Source organism: Dipodomys ordii, unplaced genomic scaffold, assembly GCF_000151885.1.
Source record: "Dipodomys ordii isolate 6190 unplaced genomic scaffold, Dord_2.0 Scaffold12, whole genome shotgun sequence".
NCBI lineage: Eukaryota > Metazoa > Chordata > Mammalia > Rodentia > Heteromyidae > Dipodomys > Dipodomys ordii.
Genome location: NW_012267228.1, coordinates 24,941,395 through 24,968,263, shown reverse-complemented (window position 1 = coordinate 24,968,263; position 26,869 = coordinate 24,941,395). Strand labels below are relative to the sequence as shown.

The 26,869-nt window shown below is 40.2% G+C and overlaps 1 protein-coding gene across 1 annotated transcript in view; it reads right to left on the bottom strand.

Annotated features, from left to right (window-relative positions):
* Nek10 (NIMA-related kinase 10) overlaps nt 1-26,869 on the bottom strand; it is a 153,621-nt gene that overhangs the window by 6,908 nt on the left and 119,844 nt on the right. Inside the window, exons 31-32 of the mRNA XM_013010302.1 lie at nt 14,227-14,327; nt 6,837-6,947 (exon numbers count right to left, since the gene is read on the bottom strand). Coding sequence (XP_012865756.1) covers nt 6,837-6,947; nt 14,227-14,327 — 212 coding nt within the window. The remainder of the gene's footprint in view (nt 1-6,836; nt 6,948-14,226; nt 14,328-26,869) is intronic.

Genomic DNA, 26,869 nt, shown 5'->3' with positions numbered 1-26,869 from the left:
AAATGTATTCATTATCTTGCTCTTGTAACTGTAACCCCTCCATACAGTATTTTTACAATAAAAAATATTTAAAAACAAGAATTCTGCATTTCATGCAAGTGGCACTGTAGCTCAAGTGGCAAAGTGCTAGACTTGAGCTGAAGAGCTGAGGGACAGTGCCCAGGCCCAGGCCCAGGCCCCAGGCTCCGACCAAAAAAAAGAAGAAGAAGAAGAAAAAAGAAAATCAAAAAGAATTCTGCATTTCACCAGGCACCAATAACTCACACCTGTAATCCTAGCTACTCAGAAGGCTAAGATCTGAGGATCATGGTTCAAAGCCAGTCAGGGCAGGAAAGTCTATGAGACTCTTATGTCCAATTAAACACCACAAATCCAAAAGTGGAGTTGTAACTCAAGTAGTAAAGTGTTAACCTTAAGCAAAAAAGCTCAGGACAGCACACAATCCCTAGAATCCCTGATTTCAAGCCCTAAGTCAACACCAAAAAAAAAAGGAGGAATTCTGCATTTCTCCTGTTCTGCCTAGAACATCACTCGGACTAAGCCTCTTAATATTTCTTATGATGCTGAAATTTATTTCCTGGTATTAACTTTGAAATAAGTTCAGATGGGATTACTTTTTGTGTGGTTGAGTATTGAAATCATTTGACTGATTGAAAGCCTCATCCTAATTATAGAAATCATACTCGACTTCATTATTAAATATATCTTGGAAGTGTGAAAATTTCACAGCCAAGAAAGAGTTTTAAAGCCTCAAAAAAAAAAAAGGTATGCTTCTTTCAGAGGCAAGACTATCATCTAAGATGACAAGAAGAAGGTTTTTGTTGCTGGTGATTTTAAACTTGGAAGAGAGGCTTTTAACATTTCCAGTCTATGTCATATTATCCATCTCCTTTACCTTAAGAGCTATAGGTCCTAAAAAAGGCAAGAACCAAAATTAGCCAGGAAATTTACAGCACTTCTTTTCCTCTTCTAGATGTGAACATTCTTTCGACAATTTGTATGTTACTAAGAGCCAAATAGTATGAGGTATACAGCATTGAGTGGGGGCGGGGGAGCTATGATCTGGCTTTTGGAACCCTTGCCATCTGACCAGGAAATGTGGCTAAAGCAGGAGAGACAACAGGGCAGGGCAGTAGATCTTGAGGGTGATGAGGAGCTGTGCTCAGCTTCCTGACAGAAAAGAGCCAAGAAAAAATGGGTGCAAAACATAAAAGGTGGATTTGAGCGGGTGAGAGGAAGCTAAGCGCACAGTTCAGGTGAGGGTGACTTGAAGGTAAAGGTCAGACATTGCTTATTTATGACAAAATGGTGACAGGAACATGATGTGAATCTATGCTGTGGAGTTCAGGCGTTCCGACTGCAGATAGGAGGGGGAAATGGCATCACAATTCAGTGAGAGTTTGTTTGTTTCTGGTGCCAATAACTGGCACCATTCAACATGTCAGGTCATGAGTACAATGCATCTTGATGGATATCACTCCTTTCATCATTATTCCACATCCTTGTTTTAATCTTTGGTCTAGATGATGTTTGTATGCAATGATCCGCCACCTACATCACTTGGGGCCAGCACCCCCAATGACCCTACACTGTACCCCTGATCCCTGATCCCTCAGGGATCGCCCCAGCCAATCCTTCCATCCAGGTGTTCTTAGATGGGAAATAACCTGCTCAATTCTCAGTGGCAGCTTTGCTAGGAGAATTGTTTTCATAATATAGGGAAGCCAGGCACCAGTGGCTCACACCTGTCGTCCTACCTACTTAGGAAGCTAAGAGCTGAGAATCGCAGTTCAAATCCAGCCAGAGCAAAACAGTCTGTGAGATTCTTATCTCCAATTAACCACCAAGAATTCAGAGTGGATCTGTGGCTCAAGTGGTAGAACATCAGCCTTGAGCACAAAAGCTCAGGGACAGCACCCAGGCCCTGAGTTCAAGCCTCAGGACCAGCAGAGAGAAAAAAAATGTTGTTGTGAAATCACTGGTCTGAGAAGAATCAGGCATTAAATATTAAACGCAAATAAACATGTGACCTTTTTATTTTTAAACTCAAACATTTACAAGTAGATTAAACAACACAATGAAGTCTATCAATCCACTACCCAGCTTTAAATTGTCTAATCTTGCTTCATATATCCTCCATTTCTCTTTCTTTCTATGTCCTATACTCAGAGTTTAGAGAAGAAATTCTGTACAACATTTAGTGCCATCTATATGGATCTTGAAAAATATAGATTTTTTTTCTTTTAGAAAGAACCACCATACAAATAACCCATCTTAAAGGAGTTATTAATTCCTTAATAAAAACAAGTATGCCATCAACGTTTGTATTTTACTGGTGATCTTATAAATACATTTTAAAACATTTTAGAACTTAAGTTAGAAAGGAGTAAGTCCATATATTACAAGTCATTGATATTTGCACACTTTACTCAACAGCAATCCCTCTCCTCCTTTCTCTTCTCACTCTTCCTCTCCTCTTGCCTTCTCTTCTCCCGACTTCTAGCTATTTGTTTATTGAAGAAAATGTGTCACTTTTTCCTGTAAAATTTCTCAGTATATGTTTTGCAGATGACTTGATAATGCCATTTAATATGAGCTCTTACTCCCTGTATTTGCCACTAGATATAGACCAGGAAATGGCAAATTTTTTTTAGCAGTAGCACGTGCCTATCATGAAGCTATGCAGGAGACTGTAAGTAGGCGGATCACTGACTAAGACCGGCCACAGACAAAACCAAGATCTTGCAAGAAAAATAACTAAACAACAAAGGACTGGGGCCTAGCTGAAGGATAAGGCACCTGCCAAGCAAGCATAAGGCCCTGAGTTCAAATCTCAGCAGTGCCAAAAGCAAGTTATATAGCAAATGTCTTTGGTTAGGGGGCCAAATGGTTTCTTTCCATCTTAGCTACCTGGCTGAACCTATCATATAAAAGCAGACATACCCATATGTAAATGAATATATGTGGTTCTAGAAATAAGATTTCATTCACATTATCAGGCAGCAAAACAGTATGACTTGAGAGTTAGGGTTTTCTGAGTTCTGATTTAGAGTCTTGTCAGAGGTAAAGATAAGTTTTAGAATAAGCACAGCATAGAGACTGGATCTCCATCAAGTGGCCTCCACTATCAATCTGCCTCTCCTTTTATAGTATCAGCAGCTATGGGCCATCTTATCTTCATCCATCTTTATTTATGGATGAAGAATTCCAAACTGTAGTATGCATTATTCCTTCACTAGTTAGTAACTGAACTACTTGTATCATAGAAAAAATGCTTCTATTCATCATCAGTTAGAGAATAAAAGAATAAGCATTCTTCCTTTTGTACACAAGTTTTGAAATAATGAATCCGTTTCTTAGCATTCTCCACAGATAACCTATGAGAGATCTTTTATGTCTCTTCTTTAGTATCATTAGGAACTCTTGGATTTAAACATTATTTAGTGCTTTCAATCCATTGTGGTAAATATTTTTAGAGATATGCCATAGATAGCCAGTGAGAACCTCCTCTTCAGGTTGAATCCTGAACTCGTGTGTGTGTGTGTGTGTGTGTGTGTGTGTGTGTGTGAGAGAGAGAGAGAGAGAGAGAGAGAGCCCAGGGGTCAGGCATGCAAGGCAAACACTGGATACCAGGTAGGTAGAGCCCTCAGTCCTCTGAGTCTGATAGACACTCAGTACACTGTGACAACATCATGCTATGTTCTCTGTTATGTGAAGATATTCCATGCTACTTCATGCTCTAGGTCAATCAGATTTTTCCACAGAATCATGAGTAAGAAGCTCATTGGTGACTGATTAGTTTCTAGGACATTTACTAAACGTATTTAAAAGTTTGTGTTTTCTGAAGGTAAGATTTATCACAAGTCATTTCTTGTCCAGCATTGTTACCCTTCATTGTTCTCCTATTATCCCTTCCCTCTCCCACCTCACCCACTCCTCTCCCCCGCCCTGAAGTTGTAAAGTTCATTTCCAACAGAGTGTCTTATGAGAAATGGACTCATTACCTTAACTCATGTAACTGTAACCCTTCTGTACAGCATCTTTACCACAAAATAAAATTTAAAAATATTAAAGTTACCACACTTAAAAATATTTATCATGAATTTATACTCAGCACACTTTCAACGCTAATTTGAATTAATCTCTTCTATCTTGCCTGTCTTTCTCCTTTGCCCCCAAGATGAAAATCCTAGTTCCCAAAGCCCCATGTATAATGACTCAGTCGCTTTATCCTCCTTTCCTCCATACGATTTCAGCCAACACTCAGAAGACTGGACTGCAAACCACCTAAGATGAGCTTTAAGTAAAGAGCTTAACATCTTAGAAAAAGGCTTTTGCTGTTTTTGATTCCTCTATATCTCCCACTGGCTCTTAGTCCATTCATAAGTAGGCATTGCCATCCCATAATGACTCCAGCTGGAGACATGGGGTCGCTGCCTGTCAGAAAAAGAGAAAAGGAAAACCCAAGCACACTTTCTATGCTGACCCACTTACTGCTGTGCTGGTCCTGGAGTGGAGCACCGGTATGTCAGGCTAACTGGCCACTCCTCTAGGTTTAGAAAATAAAACCCCATTTCCAAACCAAGAACGTTACAATGAAAAGATGGCACCAGAAATGGGGAACAGAGATCACAACTTCTCATTCAGGTTTAGTAAGACCAGATCTTTCCACATTCATAAAGAAATGCATGACTATATTATGCATCAACCTATTTTGACAAAGAATATAGAATATCAAATATAGAATATAAAAGATTGAAGATAGTCTACATTCACTAATTGTACATCCAGAACCTACCACATGTCTGGATCTATGCAAGACCTCGAGGAAACAAAGAGGAACAAACCGCATCTGACTCCCACTCACTTTGAGAGAACCAGAAATATAAAGCAGATTAAAAAAAACTACTTCAAACACAACAGTGCAAAAGTGTTTCGTGCATAGAGCCAGGGGAATTTGATTGTAGACAGAGAAAATTGAGGACAGTTTTTATGGGGAAGCTCACTTCTCCATTCGGTGGTGAAGGACAGAATTGCTTCAACATCAGACTGAAGGTTAATTCTTTAGCACACAGGAGGTGAGGCTCACTTCCCCAATCAGGAAGGTAAACACCTGATGCTCTAACCCATCTTCCTGGCAGCTGAATTCGCGTGGGGCAGTGGTGGATGAACTAAGCCTCCCTTCTGCTGACTCCCTTCTCCCGGCTGAGGGTCCACACTGGGCCCCCCATGGGCTGTTGCCAGCTTATAATATCAGAGAAGGAGACCATAGCATCCTTCATCAGAGAGTTTAATTTACCTCTGAACCCAGCTGGGAATAAGGAATAAGTCTGTCTCCCTGAGCTCGCTCCTCTGACCTCCCAACCACCTTTACCACGCTGTTCATCTCCACTTTGCTTTCCCAAACTGGAAGAGACAGAAGGGCCCTAGTAAGACAACACAGAGGAGGAGAGCCCAGGACGGTCTAAGAAAAGGAAATGTTCTTGCTGTAGATTAAGGGATGTACAATCAACCCCAAATCTGTGTGACAAAGAAGACTTTGGTTGGCTTTAAGGACTTGAACTAAAGGACAAGGACGGAGTGAGGGAGTGGCAGAGCAGTCTGTGTGCCTCAGTTGGCCACATATGCTTTCATCTCATAAAACTGGGATTTCTGCTACCGGAAATCTATGTACACTAGATTATTCTGAATGCGCCTTTAATAAGAATAGAAAAACCAAGCAGTGGGTGAGCTTTTGTGGAATATCTGAGCTTCTGTTTTAGAAATATATTTGATTAGGATTCAGGATAGAGTAGGTAAGTAAGTGTGATCAAACCAGTACCTGCCTCTGCTTCCGTCTCATCTCCTCAATAGCTATGGTGCATGGCCACATTTGCCAACCCATATTGGAAGGCAATCCTGCCCTCTAGCCTCTAACAAGATGCGTCTTGGTCTTGCTCACCAGCAGCTATGTTTTCCCTGTCTCCTTTCAGGATGGTTTTGGAGCATCATGTATGTGGGTGTTGAGCCACAAAGCAAGTGCACAGTTCCATTTACTGACCATAGAGCCCCATACCTGTTCAATGATGAGTGAGTTTATGCTTCAGAATAGATCCATTCAAGGAAAAGGAAACTGCCAAAGGAAAGTTCATTGGCAGAATGACCATGCCAAAGTTTGAGGACAGGCAGAAGCTTCTCCCAAAATGTGCAGATGTTGGTGAGTTTTTCAGAAAAAGAAAGGAAGCTGTGGCCACTTCCGGGCAAAGGGATTTCCTCTCACAAAAATTGTGCTACACAGAGGTAAAAAATGACTTCCTTTCGGTCTGGTTGATTTAGCTATTAGTTTCTGTATGGATGAATACAAATATTAGCAAAACCCCAAAATGGGAGATTTATACAATAGCAAAGATGGAAAGAACTTTAGAACTATTTCACTAGCCCTCATAAATGATCAAAATATGGCCTCATGATGAACTGACATCTTCAGGGAGGAAAAGCTCAATTTAGAAGCTGTGTTAGACTGTTCTATTAAATATTAAAATGAAATCCTAAAACAGTCTAAAACATATACATACACCTTAAAGGTAATTTATACTGTTTTGATAGTGGGATATACCATCTATTCTTAGGGATACAGTAATCATACTGAAAGGAAGTCTGTTAGTCATCTAAAAGGAATAGTCACAGAAATAAAGATGAGAAATCAGAGTCAAAGACGTGCCCTCAATTTGGTGTCTTAAGGAGGGACAATTCTCCGTCATAGAGTATAGAACTTAAGGTGCAAAGTAAAGAGGCACCAGATATAACTCCGAGTATGTTCTTGTTGGCTGAAGGATTCCTTTAAATTGGATACATACCTTTTTAATTTCAGACTTCAAATTACAAGGGTTACTCTGCTGGCTGAAGAGGGATTTCTTGAATCTCTCTATAACCCTTCTTTTCAGATTGTGATGCAAAGCTGGAGGAAGCTATATAAAATGAAAAAAAAAACATCATTATAACCAAAATCTCAACACGGCATCTCTAACCACCAGAAAGCATCCACTAAGGGCCACTTTGACAATAGTCACTCAAGGAGACTGAATAAGAATTGAACGCTTATTCCAAATTAGCGTGGTATGCTATCATTTTTCATCCTATGATACAGAAGGAATAAAATATACTGCTTTCTATTTATTTATCATTGTGACACTTCTAGGCATTACTTTTCCTGTAACAACTAAATCATTTACTAATTGCATGCACACACGAAACTTTGCAAACACAGCCTTGAAAAGGAAGTGTGCTTAATCAGATGTTTAAGTGTTCAGGACCTCCACACCTTGCCAAAGGCCCCAACTATGGCCCTGGTGCTAAAAGACCTGTTGCTGTAGACCAGGAAGCAGAGACCTGCACCTGTTCATAGAGAGCTACCTGTGAGGCCTCCTACAAATGCAACAGCATCCAGACTGAACTGGGGACTAGTGGTAATGAGCAAGATAGGCTGCATTTGTGGTCAGTAGAGACTGGTCAGGATAAGTTTTGAGTTAATACATAAGTAGGGATCACTGGTAATGGGATGGAAATAGGGATTTCAAAAATCTAATTTGAAGGGCTTTGCAGGATCCATACAGGAATTAAAGATTAAATTAAAGATCCTGAAAGCAGGGACTGATGAAGTGAAGAAAGAAGGACAATGGGGTAGAAACAAGTCTGGCATCATGAAGAGTTCTTGGGGCTTCACTTGCACCATGGAGAGAGCTTGACAAGAAGGGACAGGTAAGAAAAAATATGGCTAAGTGGGAATACAAATGCGGGGTTGGGAACTCTCATGATTGAAAACAGTGAGAATATAATTCAAAGCTCACATCCAACGAAAGAAGTGCGTGTCAGAGGATTCTGACTCCACCTCCCAGACTGCCCTCCAGTTAAGGTAGTGATAGTTGAGTAATTGGGGACAATAATGAGGACTTGCATCCTTCTAAGGATGAAGCAATTTGGAGCCAAGGTGTTTTCTCCACCTCTGTCCTCCCCTCCTCCGATGGCTGCTCCAGATGGCGCAGCCACAAGACAGAACAGTGCCACCTCACCAGCCCAACTCTGAGCCAGAAATAAACATCCAAAGTGCCACATCAAAGAGAGCTCAGGGGAGCGTTTTTTAATGCAGTGTAATTTATCATATCCTAACCAGTATGAGGAATTTGTTTCTAACCACTCAAATTCCATGAAAGATGAAGATATATCGATATAGATATAGATACAGATTTAGAGTAAAGATTGGCATTTGTAAGTTTACAGTGCCTGGGTTTATAACCAAAGACCCACTGTTCATCACCCCAAACCTGGTAGAAAGCAGGTCTTGTTATGGAGTACTATCATTATACAACAGAAGAAAATGCTATGAATTGGAGTGTTTTAAAATGCACCTGTGATCCTAAGGCTTGACTAGAAGTCGGTTTCATTCATCTTCTGAGATGTAATTGGACTGTTTTAGAGATAATGAACCCTTCAATATGCTTTGAAAGTTTTTATAGTTTGGCAGCACTGACTCTCTACTGGCCTTTCCTTTACCTTGATCCAGATCACATCCATTTCTATAACTCCCCAAAATACTCATAATTGCTGCACTTTCACATGGAATAAGAAGGGAAACTATGTAATATGAAGGGGAGATATTCTCAACAAGACTGAGCAAGATGGGCATCAGCACTACTGAGGATGAGAAATGAATATAAATGGTGTGGGGGGTGGGTATGTGAAAGAATGATTTAAATGAATTACACTTGAAACAGGCATTGAGGGGGAAGAATACGGGCCGACCTTCCTGGGGGAAGGGTTGTGATAATCCCATTACAGGGAAAGAACCTGGAGTGACTGGATTTAGTAACTGCTGTTTTATACCACAAGTTGCTGCTTTCCTAATCCAACACCAGAGGGCAGTGGTGGCCCAGACCATCTAGCTGTGGCCCAATGTGATTGCAGCATGGATGTCCAGGGAAATGGCCTTGCCCCAAGGGCTACAACAAACCTTTGAAGGTGAAGCATCACTGGGCTCAGAGCCTAGTTATCAGCACAGCTGGACTCAGACACTCTGAATCCTTGCTAGTTCTTTTTTTCGATCCAGTCGTGGGGCCTGAACTCTGGGCCTGGGCACTGTCCCTCAGCTCTTCAGCTCAAGGCTAGCGTTCTACCACTTGAGCCACAGCGCCACTTCTGGCTTTTTTCTTTTTGCTTCTATGGTGCGGAGGAATCGAACCCAGGGCCTCATGCATGCAAGGCAAGCACTCTACCACTGAGCCACCTTCCCAGCCCGGCCTTGCTATTTCTTGTTGACTTAGAAGTATGTTTACTATTGTTGATGTCCTGAATTCATTGCATAAAAATTCATTCAAGTAAGTTAATGTTTAGTCAATACTCACACATGGGACAGTATTAGAAACCTATTGCATCCTACTGGAGTAATTATCACTACTGACCTTACTCCATCTTTATGCCATAATTTAGACTTTTACAGGGAATGATGATTCATATATAGCTTAATTGTAGCTAATGCAAGTATAACTATATATATATATATATGAAGTGTAATATTGAGTAGAGCGTCAAGATCTATCTTCATATATGCTGCACACCATGATAACTCCTTTATATGCATTATCTTACTCTCCCACTCCACAAGTACTACTTTATAGGTAAGGAAGAGCTTAAAGACATTATATACAGCTGAGCCACAATGGCTCACACCTGTATTCCTAGCTACTTAAGAGGCAGAGATCAGAGGATCATAGTTCAAGGCCAGCCCAGGCAGAAAAGTCTCAGACATTTCATTTCTAAAATGATAGACAGAAGGCTGGGGTGGAGGTATGGCTCACGTGGTAAAGCCCTAGTCAAATAATATGAAGCCCTAGCTTCTAACCCCAATATCACCAAAAACCACCACCACAACACTGACAAAATACATTTTATACAATATATTTCCCGAGCAACTATTTATTCCTAAGAGTCTAATTTATTCCTGAAGGAATATTTATTCCTGAGGGAGTATAATTTATTTTGCTCAGGATTCAAGTAAACAAGATTCTCGAAAAAATAATGTCTTCTTCAAATCACTCATCTGAAAATTGGTATATGTTTTATTGCACCACACAAAGAAGGAAAGAAAGAAGATCTGATCAGTATATTTTCTACTATAATATATGGCTTCTTCGGGGGCAGGAGGGGGACTGAATTTTTCTGCCCAAGAACACATCAGCAAGTCATTAGTAGTTCACAGGGCTCTATTTCACAATGGCTTACATTAGTATCTTCTTTTGTTTTTTTTTACAAAGTCATTTGGACACATTTCTACTTAACAGGAGATTTCTCTAAAGGCCAAAATAAAATGTGCTAAGATTATCCTGAAAGCAAATACATAAAATGTAATACAAAGAACCACATTTGCAGTCCCTGAAAACAAGTGTTTCTTTGAGAAATGCAGTTTCCCCTGACATTTCTTGCTGTGCTTCATCTCGCCCTTGCTGTTAGTAAGTACCCAAGAGATCTAGGAGAATGGGTCATCCTACTCTCCCAGGGCTCCCGAAGCAAAATCCGGGTTACACTGAGCTGGTTTCCAACTCAGGGCAGCATATTGCCATCCACTTCTATTTTCTGTTGGCAACAATTATAGTTGCTACCATGCACACTCCAGAATCTCTGCTACCAAACTTCCTGCCTGTTCTCTTGGAGACACTGACTTTTGAAAACTTGTTCCAGGCTGAAAAGCATTTATTTAGCCGGGTGCAGGTGACTTGGGCTTATAACCCTAGCTACTCTGGAGGCTGAGAACTGAGAATGAGGGTTGGAAGCCAGCCCAGACAGGAAAGATTGTGAGACTCTTATCTCCAGTTTTCCAGCTAAAATCCAGAAATAGAGCTGTAGCTCAAGTAGTACAGCTCTAGTCTTAAGAGAGAGAGAAAAAAAACTCTAAGAGACAGAGCCCAGGCCTTGAGTTCAAGTCCTAGTCAGTATTGCCCACACATCCCAATGTAAAAAAATAAATTGGAGGGAAGGGATAGTAGGGGAAAAACAAATGAGGGGGTAACAATGCTCGATAGGGGATGTACTCATTACCTCACTCGTGTAACTGTAACCCCTCTGTACAGTATCTTTACAATAAAAATATTTTTTTTAATTTTAACTGATCAAAAAAACCTAATGCTTGTTCTGACTTGCATGTCTCACGTAAGCAATACCTAAAAGGTAACAGCATGTGTTTTAATAACGGTATCTACTCAAAGGGAGAGGTTGGATTCCAGCGATGGAAATAAAACCCCAATTTCATTTTAGCCTACTGGCCTTAAGATTATCATTCCAGTTTTGATGACAACAGTCATCGGTGAAGGAAGTTCGGTGAAGGAAGAAGAAGGATTTTTAACATCCTGCCTTGTAAAATAGTTGCTTTTAGGTGATTTTCACAGATCTGTCTCCATGGTAACTGGATGGAAAGACCACCAACCAGACCAAAGCAAGTTTTCCCTGCAAGTTCATCCACTGGTTGTCAGGAGGTTCAGAGCCAACACCAAGTGGAAGTAAGTAACCAAGTGTGCAGGAAAGAAGGATGCTTTTTTATTTATTTTTTCTATCAATGCAATATTATGGCAAGTTTTCTTTGCCATCAGCAGGGAGGAAACCTGACCTCAGTCTTTAACCTGTAGCAAATACAAACACACGATATTTAGGATTATATGTTCTTCTTTTATCATTGACTGTCCCAAGCATGGTGAGTTCAAGTTCCCAGAGAAGAATCATCGCTGCCATGAACTTGGTGGTATTCTGGAAACACACTCTGAAAACCACAGTAGCTATGTCTGAGCTTGCAGCAAGGAATGCAACCTTGCCAAAAATATGAACTCATTCGTTACAGTGGCAGTTTTAAAAGCACAATCAGATATTTACAGTGGTTTTGTTCTTGCTTTGAAATACTTTGAAAATTGGTAAATAAATGGAATACGTCCATTTAAAAGAAGCATTTTAAACATAAAAAGTATGAAAGTCTTATTTAAAGTTCAAAAGAATATTGCTCCCAATTAATGGTTAATAGTTGAGGTAACTAAAAATCCATTTAAAGATATTTCTATAGCACCGAATTTAAGAATATTTCCCCTCCATATCAATATTTAAATGTGAATAAATTTTAATGGAATATATTTATAGATATAGCAGATCATATTTTCCTTATTATTAACCAAATTCCTCCCCCATTGTACTCCTTACACTGTGACTGTCTTTCACTTCAGCAATTCTATGTAAGTGCTTAAGAAAAGGTTGATGCAGGACAGTGGACAGCACTGAAGACTACACAGACTGTGGTATGGACTGAACCCTCTTTGTGCCCTGGGGCACTTAACAGAAAGTCACAGTCCGAGACCCGAAAGAGTCCATCACAGAAGCACCTGTCATTGCCTGCCTCCGTGGTAATGATATCTGGATAATGAAATGCAAACTTTTATCAGACAGCTCACAAACTTTAGTGCCAATACTGCACCCAGTTCCTCTGTGAAAGAGAAAAGAACTGAATTCAAAACTTAGAGTAAGGATGTCATGTTGAACACAGGTAAAACTTTCAATCTTGAAATCCAAGTCACTGAGCCTTTCTTGTTAGTAAAAGTAATAATTTCTTCTGATTTGAGAAAATGAGACTTCCAATTCATTGAGAACAGAGGTCTTCAAAAGGGATCCTCATTCCTCATGGGACTCCCAACAATGAGTGTGAAATCTATGCTCAAAGCCAAATCACCACATGATTGGGGACGGGGAAGTTATACACCAAATTGCAAGATTGAGTTTGCAAATCAGCAACAACCTGGAGATCATGTGCAGAAGTGGAATCTAAGGATGTGAGGCCAAGAAATGCCATTAGATCAGACTAAATTCATCAATATAGGTGTGCACACTAGAGATTATATGTCAGTTCATACAGATGAGGGTGCAGATTAATAGCTTGGTTGACCTGTTTTGAACACTAGACTATATTTGGGTAGTCCAAATACAGTCCATGTATAGACTCCATATATAGTATGGAGGTAGCATTCCAGAGCTTCTCAGTCATGTGGAGGAAAGAACTGAAAGGCCTAGAGAAACAGGAACAGTAGTGTGGATTTACCTTTTATAACCTGCATAGTCTCTCCCCAACTGAGATCCAGCAAAGGTACGCTTGAGCCCCTGTATACTTGGAAATCCCAAAGCCAGAAGTAGAGGAATGGCCCAAGTGGTAAAGTACCTACCATGCTCAAAGAAGCCAAGCAAAGAAGTCAAAGCCCTGAGTTCAAGCATTAGCCCTGCCATATACACACACAAAGTTTTGGGTTCTGTCTTTTCAGGCTGGGGCCTGGGGCGGGGAGGGGGGGAAGGGGGGAGGGTAGAAGGGAGGGTAGTCATGGGATGGACAGAGCCAAAGTCTCTATTACAATATTCCTCAGGCCACTGGACCTGTGAAATTCAAAGAATATTGGTTCTTTGAATATTAGGGTAACAAAATATGTTTTGTTCACACATGTTTCTCAAGTTCCTGACATATGAAAGGTACTTGATAATTATATACCAAATGACTGACTGTATAGATATACTACATAGACATATAACCTTATGCTTGAAGATAATAGTTATGCTTTTGTCCAAATGTCTGCATCTTTTTTGTGGAATTTTACCATGTGTACCTTTGGTGAATGACTATTTAAGGTTTTTTTTTCAATAGGTCATGTTTTGGTGAATGATAATTAAAGTTGTTTAGCACTGGACAAATTCCGTCAATAATTAATGGCTACTTTCTAGTGTCTATGAGTCACTGAGATTTATAGCTAGTAAGGCTTAATAATCATGGATTTCATGTTGGTTTGGCTATCACATCTCTTATGGGATCTGGGTATCAATTCTCAGAATTAATGAAGGGGACATTGTTTTACTTTCCTCCCTGTGGCAAAACTGCTTATGGAAAGAGAAGGCCAGCTCTGTTCCTACTCTTCATTCCCACATTGCAGGGCCACTGTAGGAAATTTCCATTTGGGCTGGGCACTATCAATGGCAGAGGTGATTAGAAATCCTGGGAAAACCTGATATAATTGTTTCATTGCCTTACTGTGCTGATGGGCCAATGTATCCCATATATATGTAATTGGTAGGAAGGTGACAAGTATTCACTCCAGTTGTCAGTTCCACAGATATCCAGGTCAACAAAATTGGCATCAAGTTTGCATTTAAGATAAAAAGACAATGAGGAGCCAGAGCACTCACCTGTGTGATGTAGATGACTTTGTGCAGCTGAATTAATATCTGCTGGATGGGGTCACTGATTTGGCGCACTTTCCTCTGGGACACAGCAATTCCTGCAGATGCTGCCATGACAAATTCTGCAGTTAGTCAAGTTCTCTTATGAGCAAAAGTGGTAGTGAAAAATAAACATTTTGGGATTTTTTTTCATTTTCCAACTTCACATTTTTTTCTTGGGTTAATACAGATCTATACTATGAAGGAGTCTTGTGTTATTTTCATACATACACATAAAGTACTTTGAACAAATTCATCCTCTAAAGTACTTTTTAAACAAAGACCTCATCCTACCAATGAGACAACAAGCACAGGCCCTGGAATGAGCAATTTTTTTCCCTTCATGTTTCACATTTCTAAATAACATAACAATGGTATCAATCTTAACATTTGAAAGATTACTTGTTACTTAGATATTTTGCCTGCAATTACACATGACTACCACCAGGAGTCAGTGGTGCCTTAGAAAATGTGGCCACTGAGATGCCATCTCAGACAAAGAGGCTAAGAAGATGCAAATTTTTATATTGAAAATTCTATAACACGGGGAGTCCCATATGCTTGGAATTTCCATTGCTTTAGAAAAGCTAAAGTATAAGAAATATTCACTTAGGAGTAAACAGCTCCTGGCTTCTGTCCTTGACAATAAAGTAATCTCTGGTTTCATCCCTACAAGGGAGGTCACTGAAAGAAATTACTGAACTATGCAGGATATACTGAGTAGTATGTTTATGTGCAATTTGCACAACTGCTTAATTAGTTTTAAATATCAAACTTATCCTCACTGACATCTAAGCCTCAGTATTCTCCAGCTAAGTATATGGTTTTGAAATGTTTTGATGAGCAGTTCCTCTGCTCCAAACATCCATGTGAGATTACCTTTTCCACTTGCCATATCCTATGCCTCCCTAGCAAGGTGACCTAGTGCAAGTGTTACCCATTCAGGCAGCAAGTGCTTCTGTGTACTTGTCACCTTCCAGTCTTAGCTATGTGGGTCCCACAAACGTTGTGAATCCTGTTTTGAGTGCAGTAATGTCCCCCACAAATAAAAGTTCTAAATTATTTCCCCAAAAAATCTATAACACCTTAAAACTAATTGTATCAAAGCTATAAAATGCAAATGCCAAACAGAATGTTTTTTAGAGCAAAGAAACAAAAATCCTCTTGGCTAGAATGAAGTAACTTTTGAATCCTTGATTATTACAAGTCATAGCTTGCATTTCCAGACATCCTCACTGTAAAGTCACATCACTGTCACAGTTTCAGGCTAACTGGTGTCAAGTTGTAGATGTGTGTTCCCCTGATGTTATATGCCGTGGCCACAAGTGTCTATCCTTAACCTGAAGCTTTGATACCTATTAAGCCCTCTGTTTGAAGTCCCCTCTGTCTCATGCTACTTGCAGAGCACAGAGGAGAAATTGAAGAGCGTCTTCAGATACATGGATGTCTGTCACTTTCCCTCAGTCTCTTTTGCCCTTTTCCCTTCACACTTTACTGCTGGCATGCTTTCTGCAATACTCCTCCACCTACTAATTTTCCTTTTTAAAAAGTCCCTAATCCTGCTGGGTATTGGTGGCTCACATCTGTCATCCTAGCTACTCAAGAGGCTGAGAGCTGATGTTTAAGTTCAAAGCCAGCCCAGTCAGGAAAGTCCAAGAGACTTTTATCCCCAATTAACCACCAACAAGCCACAATTGGAGCTGTGGTTCAAGTGGAAGAGAGCTAGCCTTAAACAAAAAAGCTCAGGGACAGTGCCTAAGCCCTGAGTTCAAGCCCTGGGACTGGGGGGGTGGGGCAAGGCACGAGTTCCTAATCCTACATTTTTTCATTTAACTTTATTGTAAAGGTGATGTACAGAGGGATTACAGTTACATACATAAGGTAATGAGTACATTTCTTGTCGAACACTGATATCCCCTCCCTCATTTTCCTCCCACTTTCTCTCCCCCATCTGACTCCCTCCCTCCCCCAAGTTGTAAAGCTCATTTCCAACATAATGTCTTGTTAGTATCACTGTTGCATTGGTTCACCCTTGGCCCTTTGCCTCACTGTTTTGCTACCTAATCCTACATTTTTACCCTCTACCAAACATTGCGCCTATATAAAATTGAAGAGCATAATCATTGCTCTAACAATAATTAGATTTTTAAATTATTTTATATAGATATTTCTGAAAAAGTTTGCATATTTTACTAAGACATTTTCAAAATGTTCAAAGAGAAAATTTAATGTGGCCATTTAAAGAGTCAACTTGTTTTATTATAAGCAAATGAAAATTAACAATACGATACAATAAAAATAAACATCCTCTTATGGGTATCTTTACTAAGTTGATTGAAAAACTAACACCCAAAATAATCTAGTTCTATATCCTCTATGTTAATAGCCTATGCAAATGTTTGGAAGTTAAAGAGTCTACTTCTGTACAATGTGTCTAACTTCTTTAAAGTACCAAGTATTTGGTCATCTGGTTTGATAAACTGCCCCTAGGCCAGGTAGAAAAAATGTGAGAATGTGAAAAACATGTTAGAAAGAACTAACATAACTACCAAAACAGCCCTGGCATGGTCAACTCCAAATATCCATGGGCCATGTGTTTTGAATGCTGCTCTTTGCAGAGATAATCCTGAAAATCTAATTTGTCTAGAACCAAACCAAAATGTAAAGGGAACCACACTGATGTTGCTAGAGAAACATTAACTTCACATCTTCTGGAAAGAGAGGGCTTATGTTTTAAGTTTTTTTATGCTGATTGGTTTTTGTGACCTTCATAGCTTAAAATCCTAGCTGAGCATTCTTATGTTTGCAATGACATCTCAATGGACCGCAACATAGGTTTGGCTTTACCCTTGACATAGTATGTGCTCATTTGTGGCCATGAACACAAAAACAGAGAGTTAACTAAGATGGCACCTTCTCAACTAATCAAAGATGCAATTTGACCTAAAAATTATTTGTAAGGCCTGCTACCAGTAAACCTTTGACTTCTGAAAATAGTTTGCTTGTTTTCTAAAATTTCAATTGCAGATGTTTAGTTTCACATTTCTCTTGTAAAACAATCCACACACTCACATACACACACACACACACACACACACACACAAAATGTATTTTATAGTAAGGGCTCAGGTCTTTGCAGACTTCACTGAATAATATATTCTGGTTTATTATCTTGTAGCACACTATGATAAATAAGGAGGCTGCCCATATCTGATACATTAAAACTTGATTTAGACTAGATATCTACTACATTTAAACTACAACTCAATTTTTTTTCTTTCATGCGTTTGTTTCTAACACATTTATAAGATTATTTCTTTGTTGCTTTGTATGTCCCTCCCCCACAGTATAACCCCTGCTTTCACTGTATTTGATGTCGGTGTAATTTGTGGAGGGGAAGGGGAAAAACAAGTCGTTTAAATAGGGATTCAGGTGGACCCGTTGCAACAATGAGAAGTACAAGTTGTCATGTTGAAAACGAACTTTACAGCTTTGGTGTGGGGTTGGGGAGGATTGGGTGGGAGGGCAGGGGGAGGATGGGAAGGGTAAACAAAGGAAGGGGCTACAATGCTTGATAAGAAATGCACTCATTATCTTGCCCACCTAATTGTAACCCCTCTGTACAGTATTTTCACAATAAAAATAAAAAAAAATAAATTGATTGATTATACTGTACTTTCCTAGTTGGCCAATATAGAGTGACAACTTCATTGTTTTTCTGAATTTTCTTTGCTAAAAATCATGAATTTTTACATCAAATCTTATTACTCTATTTGCTCACTTTTTCTCCAACAAAGAAATTTATGAATGCGCTGTGTCTTGATCAGTGTCACCTCTAAGTATCATGAAGCGTTGGACAACTAGAGAGAAGAAAGTAGAGAGTGGAGCTCCTTGAAGAAGGGGAAAATACTTTGCTCTGCTTTGGAGCCGTATCCTGGGGAAAGACTCCCAGATTGACGCTCACCAACTTCGCCACTCACGTGACTACACAGGAGGCTCATTGAGCCTCGGGCTGGGCGATGAGACTTTCAGTAGGCCCAGGACATGGCTGTTGTGTCTGTGCAAAAAAAAAAAAACAACTAGTCAGCTCAGTGAGGGCTGCACATGGCTTGGACAGCATGAGATCAATGGGAGAGGGAGCCAGGGACCAGCCACATAGGATAGAGAGAATCCACAAGGAGATGGAAAAGGTCGGGAGCTAAAGGCAGACTGGACTAGAACCCAGTCTCTGCTGAGTACAGCAGCAGGGCTTCAGGCCAGGCACAACTTCTTTGAGCTCTGGTTTCCATCTGAAATGGAAATATGATAGCAGGAGCAGTGGCACAAAAGGGCTGAGGTTCTGTGTGCCGTTGGGGAGCGGGGAGGGGATCTACAATGTGCAGTGACTGTGGGGAGCCAGAGTCATGGAGGTCGCTGAAGTCTGGGCCTGAGAGGCTCAGTGTATGCCATCTGCTCTGGTGAATCTTGTCTGACCCCCAAACTCATGCAAGACTTCAATCCCCGTATTCTACAATAACTGTAAAAGGGTGGAAACCCATCCCAGGGCTCATGATGTGCCAGTGACACACCCTTAAACCTCTGAACCTGTGAGCAATGGAAACCTCTTTTATTTTTTTTCTTATTTTTTATTTTTTTTCTCGGTCTTGGGGCTTGAACTCTGGGCCCGGGCACTGTCCTTCAACTCTTCAGCTCAAGGCTAGCGCTCTACCACTTGAGCCACAGCACCACTTCTGGTTTTCTGGTGGTTTATTGGAGATAAGTGTCTCATGGACTTTCCTGCCCAGGCTGGCTTTGAACCTCGATCCTCAGATCTCAGCCTTCTGAGTAGCTAGGATTACAGGCGTGAGCCACCGGCAACCTGAAACCTCTTTTGTTTTTAAGGTTAGCCTGCCTTGGGTATTTTAGTATAGTCACGAGAAGCTGACTAATAGAAAGTCCTACCAAGAAGAGAAGAAAGTGTAGGGGGCTTGAACATGGGGTATTTCCCACAGCCAACAGGAAGTTCCACACTCTATGAGGACAGGACGTGACTGTCTAGGCCCAGTTCTCTGCGACCCTCCACCCTTGCGGGATTTCCCTCTGGATGACAGGAAGCAAACTCAGGAAGCAAACCCCCTGCTCAGGCAACGAAGTCCTTTCATTTGAAACTTCAGAACCATGCAGTTGAAAGGGCAAGGCTGCTTTTAAGTCCTTCTCTCTGGTATTCTGATGAAATCTCTTTTATGTGATACAGGTTACATCTGTTCTGGTTTCTGTGTGTGTGTGTGTGCGCGCGCGTGCGCGTGTGTGTGTGTGTGTGTGTGTGTGTTTGAGGGTCCCCCCCACAGTTCAAAACTGCTATCTCTTCAGTTATTCCTCCATTACATAAAATACAATCTCAGGACTTTTCAAGTCTAAACTGCTAGAAATGGCTGCATGAAATACACAGCCAGTGTATTGTGTGTGGTTTACTGCAGTATTGTTTCCTACCCTTGCTTTTGACTCATGAGCCTCCGCCATTAAGCAGCAGAGGGTGAGGCTACCATTGCCTCAAGAGAGGAGGCAGGGAAGAGTCAGGGACGCCAGGAGTGAGTTCCTGGGCTTCTTTTTAAATTTTATATTGTTATGATAAAGGCAATGTACAGAGAGGCTGCAGTTATGTAAGTCAGGTAAAGAGTACATTTCTTCTTGGGCAATGTCACCCCTTCCCTTGTTCTCTCCCAGTTTTTCCCTCCCATCCCCACCTACAAGTTATATGGTTCATTTTCCACTGCTGCATTTGTTCACCGTTTGTCCCACCATTTCTGTGACCCCCTCCCCCTCCTCCCCACAGAATCTGGGCTCCTTTTTTAAAGCAAGGTTCAGAAAGATTCAGAAAGACTGTTTCTGAACACCCTTCTTCCATCTTGAGTAGTGAAAACTCCTGAGGAGATGAAGAGGAGGAAACCCAAAGAAATGATAGCACATCACAGCTCGCTCCTGGCAGTCTGGGGTTGAGGCAGGCCGGAGGGGAAAGCTGGTTGACAGAGCTCATTCAGCTTTGGACAGCCAAGTGTGGAACGCTGTATTTTTTTTCCCACCAGGGCCCCCAGCATGAGCAGCAGGAAGAGCTTTCCAGAACATCAGGACAGACAGATCCTCAGCATTTCCAGTGGCCTGCTAGCCCTTCCCACCTCCCTGAGAAAGCACCATGATACTACCAGAGAGCCGTGCTGTGGAGATCTTACCTTCACGCTAAGGTGACACAGCCATGTGTGGAAACATGGATGGGGTCTGGACTCAATTAGGATGGGGAGCACACTCAATAACCATGCTCCAAAGCCCCAGTACTACAGCACAAATGAAGCCCAAGGAGCAAAAGTGTCACCCAGGTGGGACAAGAGAAAAGAGCCAATTGTCAAGTTGCCTTAGATCCATCAAGCAATGATAGCCAACTATTGCCTGTACACTTACAGATTGTATTTCCTGACAGCAATCAGTGTAGCTACTCAGTTCAGTTTGGGGCAAGTAGAGAAATTACATTTTCTTCCTCAGTTTGTGCCCTCAAAATAGCACCTGCACTGGGTGTAGTCCACGGAGCTCACTCTTCCTTGCTGGCTCAATTATTACTTACATAATGATTACCATGACTAACCAGTCATTCTGCTTCCCTCGGTTCTTACCAGAGGGAATTTGTCTTGCTCTGGAAGTCAATTCTATTGATGAAGCTCAGATTTCTCAAGAGAATGTCATTCTGCATGTAAAGGCTAACGAATCAAACTAGAAGGAACAGGAATGCGAAATTGAGCTTTGCTTCTCCCCAATTACATACTAGAACTTGGTCGCAATCTAATGCTCTTTGATAATATCACAGTAAATTTAACTATCAGTCTACATCAATAAGGGTTCAGGCAGTTCAGTAAATTTAACTATCAGTCTACACCAATAAGGGTTCAGGCAGTTTAGAGCAGATGTTCACCTGCAGAAATTGATACACTGGGATGGCTAAAAGCCTGATGAAGTTAATACAGTTTTATTGTCCTGCAGAAATTTCATCAGTCTTATGCTTCACTTAGCCATCGTATATCATCTTTTCCTTCTTGTCTACCTGTATAAATCCCTGTTCTAGGTGGACCCATTGCAACAATGAGATGTACAAGACGTTATGTCAAAAAATGAACTTTACAACTTTGGCGGGGGGGGCGGGGGGATGGGGAGAGGGGGAGGGATGGGAAGGGGAAACAAAGGAGGAGGCAACAATGCTTGATAAGAAATGTACTCATTACCTTGCCCATGTAATTATATCCCCTCTGTACAGTATTTTCACAATAAAAAACATTAATAATAAAAAATAAAATAAAAATATTGGGTTAAACAGAAAAATAAATAAATAAATCCGTGTTCTAATTCTCAGTGGCTCTTTGTCCACCAATTAGTTCTAGCACTAATGGATTAAATGAAACCTGGACACCTGCTGAAGAATAGCAATTGTGCTTTTCTTTTTACTTCAATATAAGCAGTTATATAAATAAAATGTAATTGATACTATCTAGAACATCCTCAGTATAGGAAATAAGGTCAATGTTGGTCCATTTTCAAGACAAGGCATCTGACCCTGAGTGAAAATTTACTGGGAGCTTGCTTATGGAAAGATTTAATGGCTTACTGATGTGACAATAGTAAAGTCCATGCACCAGGAAGGCCCCTAGACAAATAGAGCAGGCAAACAGGGCATCAGAAGGAAAACAAGTAGCAGGGGAAAAGGATGGAATACCTTACTAATGAAAAAGCTAGTAAATATCATGTATATATGCCAGGAAACACAACCCCAGGAAAGCCTCCCCACCACAAGAACAAAAAAAGGCAGAGAGAATCATAGCCCTCTTTTAAAATTCAACCAGTCTCAAGAGGTGCATACGTTAAAAATTACTCAAAAGGAAATAATAAAACTTAGGCAATGGCTGGGCAGATTGTATGCCCCGTAGTAGTCAGCCAATGAGGAACGGAGGAAGGGATCTGTACATTAAGGAATAAACAGAAAAAAATTAAAAAAAAAGGAATAAACAGGCTGTTATAACATCTTCAGGTGTGCCTGCCCACCCAACAGCCTTTCCTGCAAGATCATCATTAAAGTCTCACTTATGCTGCACTTCATGTCTCCGAGTCCTTTGTTTTGAGCTTGTATCAATATGTTTCTCACACACAATAATCTTCAGAACTAAGGAGAGGTGGTCTCAGCCATACAGGATAAGCAGTGACTTGGACAGAAGGAAGAGGTGTCTTGTTAGGACAGATGACTCATACAGCAGCCATTAGAGAATGGTTGGGCTAACAGCCTAACTTAGTGGTTTGATCACCTTTTTTTTTTTGACAGTCATGGGGCTTGAACTCTGGGCCTTGGTGCTGTCCTTCAGCTCTTCGGCTCATAGCTAGCGCTCTACCACTCGAGCCACAGCACCATTTCCGGCTTTTTCTGTTTAGGTGGTGCTGAGGAATTGAACCCAGGGCCTCGTGCATGCTAGGCAAGCACTCCACCAGAGACACCTTCCAAGCCCATCACCTTTTTTTTAGTTTTTGAAAAAAGGAAACTAACACAAATTCAATAACACATCCCCAAATTAACTCCTTCTCAGGTTAAATGTACACTGAGGTTCCCAAGCAGAAACTGACATGTGGACATACAGATAGATAGATAGATAGATTCATACATACATACATACATACATACATAGGCAGGTATATAGGCAGACAGACAGATAGACAGATAGGAATATATTTTGCTGGCTGCTGCACTGAACATTTCTATAAAGGAATATGTCAGCTAGGTGTTCATGTATGCAAGATGTCTTGGTTCCTGTACAAAAGGCTTTCCATGAAGCTCAGGATCTCATCTTATTGATTGGCTCATCTGTATCCACCCTCAACACTTAGTCTGTGTGACAAACCAATTCAATTAGCTTCATGACTCTGAAACTACTTGTTAAAATCCACTAAAAATCATTAATGGTGACAAGTTGGGATTTGAGAGCCAAGCTTTTTTCCATTCAATTATTTTTACACTGTGCTACAATCATCACCTGTCTTGTTGACGGCCCTCTTATGCTGAACCTTTCAACCTCTCCTTCCTTTAGCCCATCCTCCAATGCAGAAGCGCTCAGGGCAGGGAAGCAATCTGGATTTAACAGCTAGGTTCCTTTTTTACTTAGCTTGTATTGAGCCCATTAACCAACTTCCATAAGACTGAGAATCTTGTTTTAAAAACTGCTCTGGGTGTTAATGGCTCAAACTAGTCATCTTGGTTCAAGACCAGCCCTACTAAAAGAAGTCAGTGAGATTCATCTACAAAACTGATTATTTTTTTAAATCTGGGCTGTAAAAGTGGTAGGGTACCAGCTGAGCAAGCAAGCTGAATGAGTCCCAAGGCCTGAGTTCAAAACCACAGCACCACCAAAAACAAAACACAACAAAACAAAACCATTCCCTACAGAGATTATTTTAAAAAATCTGAATCTCCAGGTGGCACCATTTTGGGACCTGTTACTGATTTCTTCAGGGCATGAAGACTTAGGAAGCAAATCAGCTTCCTAAGATTCTTATCTGAGATGCTGGGGAAGAGAAGCAGAATTGAATTGCAGATTGTTGAACTTTTTGGTACTTTTATGTGTACCTAATGAGATACGTTGGGGATGGAACCCTAGGCTAAACATAAAATTCATTTACATTTCTATATGCATTAGGCACATGGCCTGAAGGTAATTTTACACACTATTTTTAGAGTGTACCTAAATTTTGACTGGGACTGATCATATGAGGTCAAATATGAGTTTCCATGTGTCAGCACTTTAAAAGTTTTACACTTGAAAGCGGTCCAGATTTTGGATTTTCAGATTAGAGATGCAAGGACAAGCAGAAGTTATAACTTATTTAGTAGTAGGGCTGCGTGAGTTACTCAATAAGTAGTTTTCAAAGGCATCATCTCAGAGGACATAATCAAGACTAATACCAAGTTCTATATGTACATACATATACACATATCTACATCGATATATCACTATATATACAACTTCTCTGAAGATGCTTATAATCTAGTTGAGAAATATAAATAACACATTCTCCCAACAGAAATACAGAAAAGTCTATAATTACATACCAAATTATACAGTATAGACAAGTATTATTAGAATTTTGCCTAAAATTTCATAGGCTGAATGACAAGCAGAAAAAGCTACTCACAAAACAAGAGAAAACCTATATTCAGAGTCACTCTGACAATTGTGAGAATTAATTTGACCTACAGTATGCCAGTATTTAACTAGAAACTAAGCTACTAACAGTTGACCATGTAAAGACAAGGTGGGATATTAGCTGCACTCACTGAAATATTTGGATGAAACATCAACTGCTTTATTTAGGTCTGACCTTTATGAACAAGAGATAAGTGTAAAAATAGAACCACAGTCATCCAAGGGGAGAAAAGAACATAATTAAGAGGCCAGAAGCCATGAAACAACAATTTCTCCTGAACATGCAGAGCCTGAGTTCCTGCATACTTGTTTGGTGCCTGGATGTCAAGTACTGTCTAGAGGGGAAAACTGAGCAAGGAATAGAAAAATGTCAGTGCTGTTTAACAGTTGGCATTACATTTGCACTTCAAACTTGGGGTTTGACCTGTACACTCCAAATTGTACATTTAACCTCACTAATAGTGTTCCTAACATTCTAGTACACACTGCATCCATGACAGTGCATACATTTCCTGGGTTATGTTTCGTTATGATTTTAATTTTCACAAATCTATATCATCTCCCTTGCCTCAAGAGATAAGGGTATTTTCATATACAACCAACCCTAGAGTTTTTCCCACTCAATATATTCAGCAATGTCATTTGAGTTAAAGCAATTATGTTAACTATAGCGACCACAGAATCAATCTCTTATTTATGCATGCTTATTATTTTTACAGTACCAGGGACTGACCCCCAGGTGGTTATGCTTCCTACTACTTGAGCTATACTCCATTTAGTTTTTAATTTGTTTTTTTTTCTTTTGAGATAAAGCTTAAGTGGCATGGTGCTTGTCGAAACAATCAGGAAGCTCTGACTTTAATCCCTAGTGCTGAAAAAAATACCATAATAGGAAAAATAAAAAAATCGAGAGTCCCACAAGTTTTCCCACTCTCTACTTCAGTTGATTGTCTCTGAAGAACTGAATTCCCCAAGGAATGGGGCACTCACAGAGCCTAATTTTATGCTGTGTGTTGAGCATAGATGCCCTGGTGGAAAAGATACTCTCTTTCCACGATGTAATCTCCTGATTACATTGAGAATTAAGTTCTAGTATGGTATGAGGATATCTTCACCATTTCACAAATACTAATGTTCTTTCATAACAAAGACAATAGAGCTCAGGACAGCAACATCTACTTAGAATTCAATGATGTTTTTCTTAGATTTCATTTATGCTTAGAACTTTCATCTATTTATAGCAGGTGATACTATACTGTTTCCCATTTATAGAAATAATATATACTTCCCTGTAAATAAGTTTGAGTTGATTTATTTTTTTAAAGTGTGTTAAAGGCAAATAGTGGGAACCTGGGAACCAGTGTGTCACACCTATAATCCTTGCTGTTCAGGAGGCTGAGATCTGAGGATCATGGTTTAAAGCCAGCCCAAACAGGAAGGTCCATGAGACTCATCTCCAATTAATCACAGAAAAATCCACAAGTGGCAGTGTGGCTCAAGTAGTAGAGTGCTAGCCTTCAGCAAAAGAAGGGATATCATCCAGTCCCACAGTTCAAGCCCTAGCACCGGCAAAAAATAAAACAAAAACCCTGGGGAAATAAGAGTACAAGTGGTTCTGCTATAGTGAAGTCTATGTAACAGTATTTCACCAGTTAGGAAAATGCTGCTAAAATAATTAATATTAAAGATGTTCATTTGTTTGATTCCATGTTAATTATTGTTAATGTTTTTATCCATGCAATACAGTAATAACTAAATTTCATTTCCGTTGACTGGGAACTACAATTGGTTATTGAATCCAAAGAATATAAGCAAAGAATTTATTGATAGAATTTAATGAGTATTAAGAGACAGGCCCAGGTACCAGTGGCTCATGTCTATCTTCCTAGCTACACAGGAGGCTAAGATCTGAGGATCATGGTTCAAAGCCAATCCAGGCAGAAAAGCCCGTGAGACTCATATCCAATTAACTACCAAAACAAACAAACAAATAACTACCACAGCTCCACTTCAGCAAAAAAAAAAACAAAAAAAAAATCTCAGCAACAATACCCAGGACCTGAGTTCAAGCCCCAGGATCAACACAGACACAGACACAGACACAGACACAGACACACACACACACACACACACACACACACACACACACACACACACGATAGAACAAGGTGTTATTTAATAGCATCATTTCCCAGTTATTGGTTGTGCAAGAGTCTGAAGGCGTCATAGATGCTGCCACAGTAACAGGAACAGAGTCATGTTTGACATGATAATTTTAGACATTTAAATAATAAAAACCATATATATGCTGACATTCTAATGGCTTCAAAACTGTCAATAATTCTTTCAAAGACAATTAAGTAAAGGTAGAGACAGCCTAATATTACAGGAAATCCATTCCCATCATC